The 12,008-nt window shown below is 40.8% G+C and overlaps 3 protein-coding genes across 3 annotated transcripts; 1 reads left to right on the top strand and 2 right to left on the bottom strand.

The window, feature by feature from the left end:
- Window positions 1-540: 540 nt before the first annotated feature.
- LOC113742639 (uncharacterized) lies at window positions 541-3,850 on the bottom strand. Its single transcript, XM_027270520.2, has 3 exons — window positions 2,395-3,850; window positions 1,029-1,100; window positions 541-841 (listed from the first exon to the last, which is right to left on the bottom strand). The coding sequence occupies exons 1-3, from the start codon at window positions 3,010-3,012 to the stop codon at window positions 839-841; spliced, it is 693 nt and encodes a 230-aa protein (XP_027126321.2). The 5' UTR covers window positions 3,013-3,850; the 3' UTR covers window positions 541-838.
- Window positions 3,851-4,572: 722 nt separating this feature from the next.
- Window positions 4,573-7,475, top strand: LOC113742641 (ras-related protein RHN1). The gene is made up of 7 exons (XM_027270521.2): window positions 4,573-4,742; window positions 5,813-5,890; window positions 5,979-6,146; window positions 6,433-6,481; window positions 6,714-6,787; window positions 6,992-7,085; window positions 7,230-7,475. The coding sequence occupies exons 1-7, from the start codon at window positions 4,704-4,706 to the stop codon at window positions 7,325-7,327; spliced, it is 600 nt and encodes a 199-aa protein (XP_027126322.1). The 5' UTR covers window positions 4,573-4,703; the 3' UTR covers window positions 7,328-7,475.
- A 412-nt stretch (window positions 7,476-7,887) lies between these two features.
- LOC113742169 (protein ALTERED PHOSPHATE STARVATION RESPONSE 1-like) lies at window positions 7,888-11,918 on the bottom strand. Its single transcript, XM_027269918.2, has 4 exons — window positions 10,580-11,918; window positions 9,994-10,169; window positions 9,433-9,656; window positions 7,888-8,840 (listed from the first exon to the last, which is right to left on the bottom strand). The coding sequence occupies exons 1-4, from the start codon at window positions 11,679-11,681 to the stop codon at window positions 8,048-8,050; spliced, it is 2,295 nt and encodes a 764-aa protein (XP_027125719.1). The 5' UTR covers window positions 11,682-11,918; the 3' UTR covers window positions 7,888-8,047.
- Between the last annotated feature and the right edge of the window lie 90 nt (window positions 11,919-12,008).

Below are 12,008 nucleotides of genomic sequence, written 5' to 3'. Positions count from 1 at the left end.
CTCCTGTGGGAACGGCAGCTGCGGAGATGAGGCCGCATCAGCAGCTGCACCAGCACGCAACAGTTGGCGCTGATAGAGGCGGAGAGGTTGCTGATGCAGGTGCGGTGAAACAGTGTTTGTGTTCACCAACGCGCCACCCGGGTTCGTTTAGGTGCAGGCACCATCGTACAGAGTATCAGTGGGTTGGTCGGCTGGGACCCCAGAACAGTTATAGTACTTAACTTTTCCTGTCTGTCTGTCATCCAACGGGCTACCCACCCACCCACCCGTCCTGTTGATTCAAGATGATCCATTGTACAAGGTACAATTAACAGTGCCATGTAATTTCTCTCCACCTTCTAATGCTACTACATTCTGAAGCTTAACGAACGCCACCGAGAAATTGTACTACAAGGCAAATTGAGACTTCTTTTCACCTCTTCCAACCCGCCCATGTTACGATCAGAGGTCTGCGTCACTAATTGCCGGCCAAAATAGTTGAATTATAAGGAACATACAATCGAAAAGCCGCGAGGAAATTTGAAGAGGGAAAAAGTACGCTAGACAAACTGGTGGTTTCTATTAGAAATTATACACTGCTAGTCTACACAAGGTTTATATACAGGCAAATCCAACGTAGTTTATACGTGATACATATGCTGCAGCATCATCCTTAATTTTTTTTTTCCCCGTAGCTGTAGGGAATGTAATACGCCATAATCTAGTAGTAAAGACGCTAAAACAGGGGATCCAAACCCAAATCTCTCACTCATCGTAGACCTCTATACTAAATGAGGAACGGGAGTTTGTCAAAGCCAACTCTGGAGCCGCTGCATGTGGTCTCCAAGCTTAATCATAATCACTGCCCAAAGAGTAGAAGAGTTAGTGATGCCATACCGGGAAAGGGCCACTCAGTAAATCTACAAATAAATCTTTCACAGTTCTGCTACACCAGGCTGCATTAGACCTCAGGTAGCTATCCGTTTCCTTAACAGCAACTATAATGAAAGAACAAATGCAGAGGCGATTAACACACACTGGATGCTTACCTCAGGGTAACAGTTTTGGTGCTCGATTGTCTGATTGTGGATATTTACATTAACCTCACATGACACTTTCCCCTGCAGAACACCATAAGCAAGCACATCATAAATCAGGGGCACATATCATCTGGGGAAGCATGAAAAGGCTAATCATGAAGTCCCATTTGTTACGTCTTCCTTGGGTGTTATGCTTCGGTAACAGAAGAATAGGAGGACCAGCCAGAGCCAGCCCACCCCACGCAACTTAAAATAGACGTGTTCTGTGAAGGCATTATTGGACATATACTTCTGTCAAAATTGACAAGCAATGTACATTAAACAAAAGGATTAATCTTTATATACTGCCAAGTTTGGATGCACGGCAAAAAATCTAAATTTGAACTTCAAATCCAAATTTTGCATATGTTTTATGCATCTAACCATGATAACATATACAACGTCAATGTATACAAGATTTTCTCTATACAAATTGTGAACAATACAAAAGAAGGCCCAAGGGAGCTTAACAGATGATGCTTTCTCATTTTAGATACGATTCCCACAAGACACGAATGAAGTTTCACCGAGCATCATAGATTGCATTTCAGAATGTCTGGATGCTGGCATGGACGAAAGAGTCCATATGCTAGTACCTAACAATACTCAAAAACCTGCTTCTGTTTAGTGCATGCACGGATGCTTACCAGCCAAAACTCATTTCTGTTTATAGGAACTTTAAAAACTTCTAACTACTACTTTACTTGTTCACAATTTGCAGCAAGTTATACCGGTTATATCAGTAATTAGTGTTCTTGCTTATACATTAATAGACTTACAAGAACCCAACGTCTGTTTGGCTGGTAACCAGAGCATACTACGGGGGAAGTTGATTCTCTTTGTTTCAATTTTCACTGCAGATACACTCAAAGAAGCATAAGGAACGGTCTCAAATAGCGTTCAGAGAGTTTGGCATAAGTACAGGAGGAAAATTTCCAACAAATGCACTCAAACCAAACAAGGTTTTAGACTTTCCCTGATCTATATCTCCACCTATCGACAATTCAACTAATCACCCAGCTACGCCAATCCAACTTATCAACCTACGAAGCAGATTCGATTATTATTTCCCGCATGGCAGGCATTTTCACAGAATACATCCTCTACTTGCTATGCTTCTCGACTTAAACATTTTAGTCCAAAGCTAGGAGCTCAAAATCCGTAAAACTTGCCCAGTAAAGTCTCAGACAAATCTTGTAACAGAAGAAGCATTCACATACTAAACAGAGGCAGAATAAACCATTCAATTTATTATTTTTTTTATAAAAATAAAATAAAATTTTGCCACAAAAAACCAGGAAGTAAAATGTACCGAGTTAAAAGCAAAAAAACTGACCTGGAGAGGAATCTCAAAGAAGGCGAGGCCGAGCTGGCCACCAATTTTCGTATCCGTATCGAACGTTATCTCTCCCGTAGCTAAGTCCTCAATTAACATAAGCATATCCGACAAAATGTTGACGCCGCTCAGGTGAACCGTAGCATTAACATACGACGAACCTCTAGCTTTAATATGGCCGTGATCCGAGGTGGCGTAGCCTAGCTGCTTCCCGCGGTACCCGATCGCAACAATAAGGGATTTATAGTCAATGGAGAAAAAATCTCTGTTCCGAATCTTGACAGTGACGTCTAGGGTTATGTCGAGGGAGGCTTTGGGAAATAGGTGGATGCGTAAGTGATCGAGGCGGAGACGGACGATGGAGACCTCCGGGTCGGATGGCCACAGGAGGAAGACGGCTAGACCGAGGAGGACGAGAGTGAGTAGGCAGATCAAACAGCGTCGCCAAGTGCGGCTGAGGTGTAACCGAGGGCTGCGGTTGTTGTAGTAACGGGGTAAAAGAACGATGTATTGAGGTTGTTGGGGTTGCTGGTGGGGGTCCGACGGGAGTTGTTGGTAGTAAGATTGTGGAATGCGGGGCGACGGAGGAGCGTCGTCGGAGCGTTTTGAGGAAGTCATAGTTTGGTGGGACTTTCGGGGTTGCGTGTGGGAATGCGGAAACAGAGGGAGGGAGGAGGAAGCGTGGCCGGAGATATAGCGGGGGACTCAGGTCTCAGTGTGGAGTAATACCAATGGTCTGTCAGGTGATGTGGGCCATTGTTGGATGAACTTTGTCCAGATTATGACTTTTTACCTTGTTTTTATTTTGACACTAGTGCTTTCCCAAAAAAAAAAAATTTCTACGACAAGATAATTTTATAAATGTGAGGGTTAGTCCAGTAACTATGGTCGCATTTGGTACAAGGGTTTCGGAATCATGATCTGGAATGAACCCTATATTGATTGTTTAGATTAATATTATTGGAATGAAAATTTTGGAATTATTTCTTAAAATCTTAGAATTCCCCAAAACCCCCAAGTAGTTGGAGGGTCTTGGACAAAGTCCAAATCCATTCCTATCTTAACTTAACAAGAACACACTCTATCCTTTCTATCCACACTCTTCTCGATCACAGAAGACTTTGTACCATACATACGACGTGCTCACATTTAAGATTTCAAATTTGTAACTGGATGATAGACTTTAGACTTTGGGTAAAGTTGAAAATTTATCGTATCCCATTTCCAAAAAATCAGCAATTCAAACATCAAATATAATAATGATATACGTCCCAAATACTAAATCAAACAGATATATTAGAATGATTGATCTCATGCGAAATCTCATTCAAAATCCAAGATGAATGATATTGAATTCGAATTCGAATTCGATTCCAAGACGCGAACTAAATGCCCGCGATCATAGGATAAGAAGGGATCCCCCATTCAAAAATTTTCCCAGGGGTAACAAAAAAGTAAAATAAAAATAAAATAAGAATTCGTTACCTAAGATTTTTTTCCAATAATAAACTATAAATTATCCTCTCAGACTATTTGGGGGTGAGTTGATTGCTTGACAACTAAGAGGTGATGAATTGTGCAGGGCAATTATTGCATCTGTTGGAGTTGTTTGAATTTTGACTCGGCAAAATAGGCTTTGTGGTTCAGAAAGTAAAATATTTTTCTTTTTAATATTCAATACAAAAAAAAAAAAAGATTACTATTTTCAGAAGTAAGTGTGAAAAATTGATCTCCTGCTTAAATAATCACAAATGCTTATGTTACATTCGTTTGAGAGCGTAACCGGTAAAGATTACTTACTTGGACTCGTATGATGCTATAATCTTTGGGGGCATATGAATGATGTTTTAGAGCTTTGTATCTCAAGAACCATTCATTTTGATGTTGGGGTTCTTCAGTGCATTGAACAAACTGGAACACAAGTTAGCAATAGTGTTGCAAGAGGAGACTAGATTAGGAGACAACTCAGGGTCACTTGAGCTGTGGGAGCAGAGGCAAAAAATGCTTTACTAATAGTTTCTGTTCAGTTTCTGGAAAAAGAGCCTAAATTGGAAATGAGCTGAGCACCCAAAGTCAGTCAAATCCTATGATAATGCTAACGGTCAGTCAAACTAGTTAATGCCGCATTGCTTCAAACCTACCATTCTCAATTCTATCTTCATACTTGGTCTCATTGCAGTTTTCAGAGCGTAATATTTCATGTGTTACACTATGACTCAAAGCATCAAACAACTGCAAGAGTACATAACATTTACTGGTTCATTGGTTGATAGTAACATTTCCATCGAAAAAGAAAGATCAAATCTATAATGGCAAGACCTGGCAACAAGATCATCCATGCCAAGATGGTGAGTGCGTCCTTCTTAAAGTGACTTTTGATCTGTAAGGCTAGTTTGTTCATAATCTTTTGGCTGATCCAAATATCTCTCTCTAATTTTTGTGGGGTATTTGTGTGGATTCTTGGTAGTTTATTGTAAAATCATATTTTGTTTCTTTGAGGAGTGAATGCTTGGCTTCTAAGCCGCTCAAGCCCCTCATTGAAAATATCTCGTCCAATTTAAGCTAGAATGCACTATTAAATGCAAACCTGAGGTTAGATTTTCTGTGATCCACTAAGCTGTGGTGGACTGTTTTCCTAAAATGACGTAGTAGGTACCTTTCTTAAGGGACAAACAATCTCCCTATTCATGAATTGACTCCATTGTTTTAGTACCAAGATTCTCCTACTGCTTGTGTAGCTAATTGAGCTAAGCTGATCAAGAAGCGGTGATCAGTCGGAACTTGGTGATGTGGATTGGAATTTGGCGTTGTGCATTTTGCTTCATGATAATTTTAACACGTCAATTAGATTTTCAGAGCAAGTTATTGATGTTTGCTTTGTCACTCCAGTGTCTATTTGTGTATTAGTACTTTGTAAAGTTCTAAGGACAGTCTCCCAAACATTGGACACGAAAAGCTATTATATGGCAGATCATATCCACAGACTCAAGATGTGGATGCATTCTTGATTGTTGTTCTGGTGGATGCAAGCCTTTGACAACAGTGGATGTATTTGCACTTGAGCAGGAGGTAGTAATCGTAGAAACTACAAGAAGGAAGAGGATTGTGAATGCTATATATTAAGGATTATGTGGTCTCTCCATTTAGTGGTTTGGTGCTAGTTTCTGCTTTCCCTAACCAAGATGAATCTCCTCCATCCTTTTCCTTTCTTTGCTGGTTCTCTCCAGCATTCACCGACTTCCTCCTGAAAGAACAATCCGAAAACAAAAAATTTAGGAGTCTGCCCAGCTTGGTCAGTAAGAGGGAGTTGATGTTGTGAGGAAGGAGGACGAGGAGATGCTTGATACAATCAAGAGCAGGGCAAGTGTTGGAGAGAATATAATGTCAACAGTAATATCATGTTGTTTTATCTCCCCAGGTACTAGTCGGGGACATGGGAACTGGAAAAACCAGCTTGGTCCTGAGATTTGTAAAAGGTCAATTTTTTCAGCACCAGGTATGCAAAGTTTTTTTTGATGGTGAGGGTTGTATTTTTCTTCCATCAATTGCAGTCAAAGAACCTTGACATGATTTTTGTTTTTCAGGAACCCACTGTTGGTGCTGCTTTCTTTACTCAGATATTGTCTTTGCCTGAGGCCACTTTGAAATTTGATATATGGGACACTGCTGGACAGGAAAGATACCATAGCTTAGCTCCAATGTATTACCGGGGTGCGGCAGCAGCCATTGTTGTCTATGACATCACAAGCATGGTAAGTGTTCCTGTAACCAAAACTGGGCTACTGAAGCAGATTATAACATCTGTTTATGGTTAAAATTGCCTCTTACTCATCATTTCATCTGTTATTTCTTCAAATCATAGAATGAGAAGCACTGATGATTGCTTGGAACGAGATCTTTTTTTTTTTTTCGCTTTTGTTCTTTGATTGTAATACTTAGAAAGCAATTAGCACAGATTTATCTTTGCATGTTTAATCCCCACGTAGTTAGCTTAGCTTAGCTTTCTCATGGATTTGATTTCGAATGATCTATCTTCAGGACACCTTTTTACGTGCAAAAAAGTGGGTCGAAGAATTAAAAAGACAAGGTGAACACATCTCTTCCATTAGTGATAGTCCATCTGTATTTCAATTTGTTTTCGTGTTGTCATTTCTCTAATCCAAATTCGTGTTACCATTATTATGATGTAACTTCCACCAACCAGCCCAGCCAAGTTCTATTTACCCTTTTTAGGTGATGTTAATGAAGAACCATTGCTGCTCGAAAAGCAAGTGTATCTGGTAGCTTGTTTTCTACTGTCTTTCATGTATTTCTTTCAGGTAATCCGAATCTCGTGATGGCTTTGGTGGCAAATAAACAAGATTTGGAACCCAATAGGGAGGTCAACTTTGAGGTACTGATAATTTTTTCTTTTCTTCCTGTTCCAATCCTGCAGAACAGTTTGATAAAAGGCAGCGACCTTGAGTTGAATTTGGTCATTACAGGCACATAGAGCTTTGGAAATTTGTTACTTGACTGTAACTAATGGTGGTGCTTGATACATAATAATAATAATCTCGAACGTAAAAGCTTGTGAATTACTTTTAAACTTCTGCAGGAAGGCGAGCAATTCTCAGAAGAAAATGGGATGTTCTTCACAGAAACATCAGCAAAAACTGCCCTTAATATCAACGAGCTCTTTTATGAAATGGGTGAGTTATCATGTCTAAGCTCAGCCTGCCAAAGCTTAATGAAATGTATTAACATTTCCATGTACTTGTTATCGTAAATCTAGTTTAGGCTTAGCTAATCCTCCTAAACCTTCGCCTGAGCTTTTTCTCTTTGGCCATCTGCAGCAAAAAAATTGGCAAAAGCTGCGCCATTGCAGCCAACAGGAATACGTCTGCAAAGCAACACACAGAGTCGGAGAGCCTTTTTTTGTTGCTCCCGGTAACATTTATTTTGTTTCTGCTGTCATGAGGAGCAATCTATTTCAACCCCTTGCTTTTGAATATTGAAAGCTGTTGATCGATGTATTGAAGAGCCATGCCAAAACTCGGCATTGTTGACTGATAAGACTTTAATTTTGATACATTATCTGATTTTTGTTTGGTGATGATGAACTTAAAAAGCCAATAAACTTATACTACATAGGATACTAAACATGGATACTTGACAGTTCATTTGGATGAGAAGAAACGGAAAGAAAAGAAAAGATTTAGTAATGAGGTGATTTGGGATAATGGTGAGGCCACAAAAATTCCTTTGAACTCTGGAAAGAAATCAGACATCGAGAGAGAAGATCAAACCCAGGATAAAACTTTTCACGTCTACCAACGTAACACCAAACATCACGTCTCTGCTGAGTCCCCAAACTAGGCCTTACCGGAACAGAAAGAGGAAGATTGGGACTCGAACAAACACGCAGAGGAGCGGATAGTTCCAGAGGAACTGTCGATTGATACAACAGTGGAACAACTGAATTATAACACTTCCATTTTAACAATGTATATATAACTTAAATCTCATTGATGTGGTTTATATTCAAGAGCTTTGAAAGTGGAAATCCAACTATAGTTTACATACAGAAAATACATTTTAAAAAGTGCTCTTTTTCAGGTCTAAAATGAAACCGCTAATGAAGAGCTTCATATAAGGTCACACACTGCTTTCATTATTGACTCTCGCGTCTGCTACGCTTTTGTGAGATGGACCTCAAGTTCCTGTACATATCTGAACAAGCAAGAGAAAAACCTGACATAGCCAGGAAGAGATTAGGCAAACCGGTTTTCAGATTGGCTAAAGACTTCTCCCTAACCTGAATGCACTGCTTCTTGTATTCTGCTTCTTCCTCTTCCAATTTCTTCTCGAGTGTTTCCACCTGAATCTGCCTCTCAACGATTAGATCCTTATCTTGTGCCCTCTCTGGATCCAATTCATCAGGAGGCGTTCTTCGCTGCATATACTTACGATACCAATCATTGAACTGTTCGGTTTTCTTGGTGAGCTCCCTTCGAGTATCCTTACACTTGTCACTCAATTTCACCTCATCTATTTGATACTCCATTATATGATCTACAACATGAGCAAAATTATTAATAGCACTTCTAGCAAGCTCATCTGGAACCTTCTCCAGCCAGTCATGCCAAGCATGTAAGAGCACACAAATTGGGGGATTGGCAGGTCTTTGTGGGGATGAAACCTTCTCCTTCAGATTTGTGTCTATGGGAATGAGGTTTAGCTTCAACCAATTGTTTAACGCTCTTATGTAGTCCTTTTGGTTCTTGATGAGTTTGTCAAACTGCATATGCCATTCTTTGACAACATGCAAAAGCTGGTATGTCCGTTCATGATGATGCTCACTTGTTTCTTTAGGGAATTGGGATATGTGCAGAGAACTTAGAGCTTGTACAATCTTAGACTGGCTTTCATGGTGTCCTCTCATGCTCTCCCACATAAAAACCATTCTACAATTCATTCAAAACCAGCAAAGAAGTGCATAGAATTAGACAAAGCAAGCATAAGAAGTGACTAAGGAAATTATATACCATGTGTAGTAAACAAATTAATAAATCAGAGTTCAAAAGAAGATTCCAGGGTTCCAGGTTCGTGAACAATGCTCTAAAAGTGAGCTCCAAGAACTTCTCCAGATAAGCAGACACTAACTATCAGCTCCTCTATTCTCACATGTGGTAATCTGTTGTTTCTGACTTGCCGAATGAAATGGTTATATTCACTTGCAATTTATTGGGGTTAACTCAAAATGAAACTTCTAACATGACATTGAGTCAAAACTGCACTCTACCAATCTCTGTGCGAAGTTTCCATTCCTTGTACAAAAGTCAAGACAGCTGATCTTTCCCCTCCCTTTATTCCCATATCCCCTCACAATTATTCTCTTACTGTCTGAGGTATGGTCCCTATAAACAGTCACTACTAGCTTCATTTGATGGGACAAAAGATGACAGGACAGAGAAGTAGAGAACAAATTTCCAAAAAAGCAAAGGTAAAAACTGCTAACTGCAAGGCATAAATACGTTTATCTGCATAAACACTTACCCATCAACAAGAGCCACGAGTTTTGGATACAGCTGATCATCACGCAAACGATTTATTTCTGAAACAGTTGAATCCATAGATTGCATGTCAACAATGTATCGAGTATGCAAGTGACTAACAGCTGCTTTCATTCTCTCTAAAGCTTCTGTATTTGAGTCACGTTTCTTTAGTTTAGTCAATGAAGCAACCTTTCGTTGATATTCCAGTTTCATTTGTTCACCTGCCTGAAGAACATCATCGGTGCAACAATAATTCATTAGGAGGAAGCATCTAAGATTTGTACTCTTATTACATACTAATGTGACAAATGAGAGAAAAGTCCACATGCACAACATGTATTATGGTCACAAATGGAAGAAAAATGAATCAGATATATATTAACTAAAAATTGGGTGGAGGGAAAAGGTACAAACAAGAAAAGGCAGCAGCAGCAGTATAAGAAAGAAAGCTAATCAAATTAAACCTAAGCAACTCATTGCTTTAGCAAATCGAACATATTGAATGACAAAACAAGAAGGAAAAATACAAGGCAAAATGATTAAAAAATGTCACCCCACATACTTTTACTTCATCATATAATTTTTTCTCCCAGGCAAGCATCTTGTCTAAAACTGTTGCATGGGTTTCATGCTCTTCCGAATCGAAGTCATCCTTCACATCATCAACATTTGACGAACCTCTGAAGGACCTATTCCATGTAATGACACGCATGACCCTGGCAGAATGATCAATATGTCCTACAAAACAATCACAACTAGTTATATTATCAGCCTAAAATTTCAATCACCTTTCTTAACTCCCAATAACACAGAGCAAGTGCGCAACTTGGTTTGCAACATGACAAACAATCAGAACACGAAGTCAACCAACTGCAGTTTCTCCTGCCCTAAACATTTTACAAATTAACTGCAGCATATCAATTTCTGGTGTCAATACAGGGATATACATGACTATGGTCACTTATGCAATGACATGCGTTGGATAAATGAAGCTGCAAACCATAGACCTTAGCATCGCTCTATAATGGTGAAACACGTATCAAAATTAAATCTTTAGAAACAATTACAGAAAACTAGCTGATACAAAAATTGAATCCTTGAAATCCCTCATAAAAAATAGATTAAAAGAAACCAAAATATATGCATACCTCTATTATCAGCAAAATTTGAGTGATAATGCAACCGAGCCGCCTCAAGCATCTTGGATACCTCATGAGCACTCTCTGAAGCCTTAAGAAAACAATCATCCAATTCACTGAACATCTGCAGCAAGTTCACACTTGACCCAACCCTCCTTTTAGCATCAGCTGGAACAATCTGTTTAACTCTCTTCACCACCTTTGGAGGAGGGGCTACCTGAGGTGGCTGCGGTGGTAGCTCCGGCGCCTTTTCCACTTCCTCAACTGACTCCGCCTTCCCACCAGCACTCCTCCTACCTCCAACACTACCACTACCACTACCACCACCTCCATCCCCGCCACCAATGCCGCCTTCAGCATCAATTTCACTTCTTTTAGCCCTTTCTTCTAACACCTTGCGTTCCAATTCCTCCCTCTCCACTCTCCCCTCATCCACTTCAGCCAGAGTCGGCCCCGGAACATTCTCCATTGGCGGAAAAAAGAAATCCCACGAAGTCATACCTTTATGCTCCGGCGGAGGAGGAGGGGGAGGGGAACGATTCTGCTTCAAAGGCGGCGAAGGCGGCGACGGTCGAGGCGGCGATGGCGGATTCCGCAATTCTTCATCATCCACGACCTCACTACTGCGCCCAATTCCACTCCTACTTCCAACCCCACCGCTACTTTTACTACTCCGATGCTTCAACCCGCCATGATTACTCTCGGTTTCCATCTCATCTTCATTCTCCTCTTCCAAAATCGGGTCGGAGTGCTTCAAATCGCGTTTGGGGAAAGACATCTCGGGCATGGAGGCCGCACGCTGAATAGGGGGAGGGGGAGGCTGGTGAAAGGGGGGAAGGGGAGGGGGAGGAGGGGGAAGATGCTCGACGGGGGGCTGTGGGAGAGAGGCGGGTCCGCCATGGACGGATGAGGAAGGAGAGGAGGGATATTGGACTTCGCCGTGAGCATAATCGCTGAGAGCAGCTCCGGTGTTCTTTAAGGCCATGGCGTAGGCTGAATGGGCAGCGGCAAAAGCGTTTCTTGCAGCGACGGCATCTTTCATATACTGCTTTCGTTCTTTGCATCGTGTTACGGTTTCTTCGTTCTCGATCCTTGATTGGTTGCACCCCATTTTCGACCCCTCCGCCTCCGGTCTGCTAACTATTCAATTTTGCATAAACTAAATGAATGGATAGAATTCGGGAGGGAGAGGAAAAGGGCCAAGGAATTTTGATTCTTGATCCGTTTGGGAAGCGGAACCTATTATTCTTCTTGCTATTGATGAAGAATTTGGGATCAGCGGAGAAGTGATCAGAGCAGACAAACTGAGGCAGAACCCCCTTTTCTGGTTCTGTTTTGTTTGGTGGTTTAGTGTTATAGACTCTCATTAGTAGCAAGGTAAATTTTCAAGAAATCACTCTTTGTTCCCTGAACTTTGGAGTAGTCACAAATTATCCCG

This window comes from Coffea arabica, chromosome 4e (genome assembly GCF_036785885.1).
Source record: "Coffea arabica cultivar ET-39 chromosome 4e, Coffea Arabica ET-39 HiFi, whole genome shotgun sequence".
Taxonomy (NCBI): Eukaryota; Viridiplantae; Streptophyta; class Magnoliopsida; order Gentianales; family Rubiaceae; genus Coffea; species Coffea arabica.
This window is presented reverse-complemented; position numbering and strand designations above follow the sequence as displayed.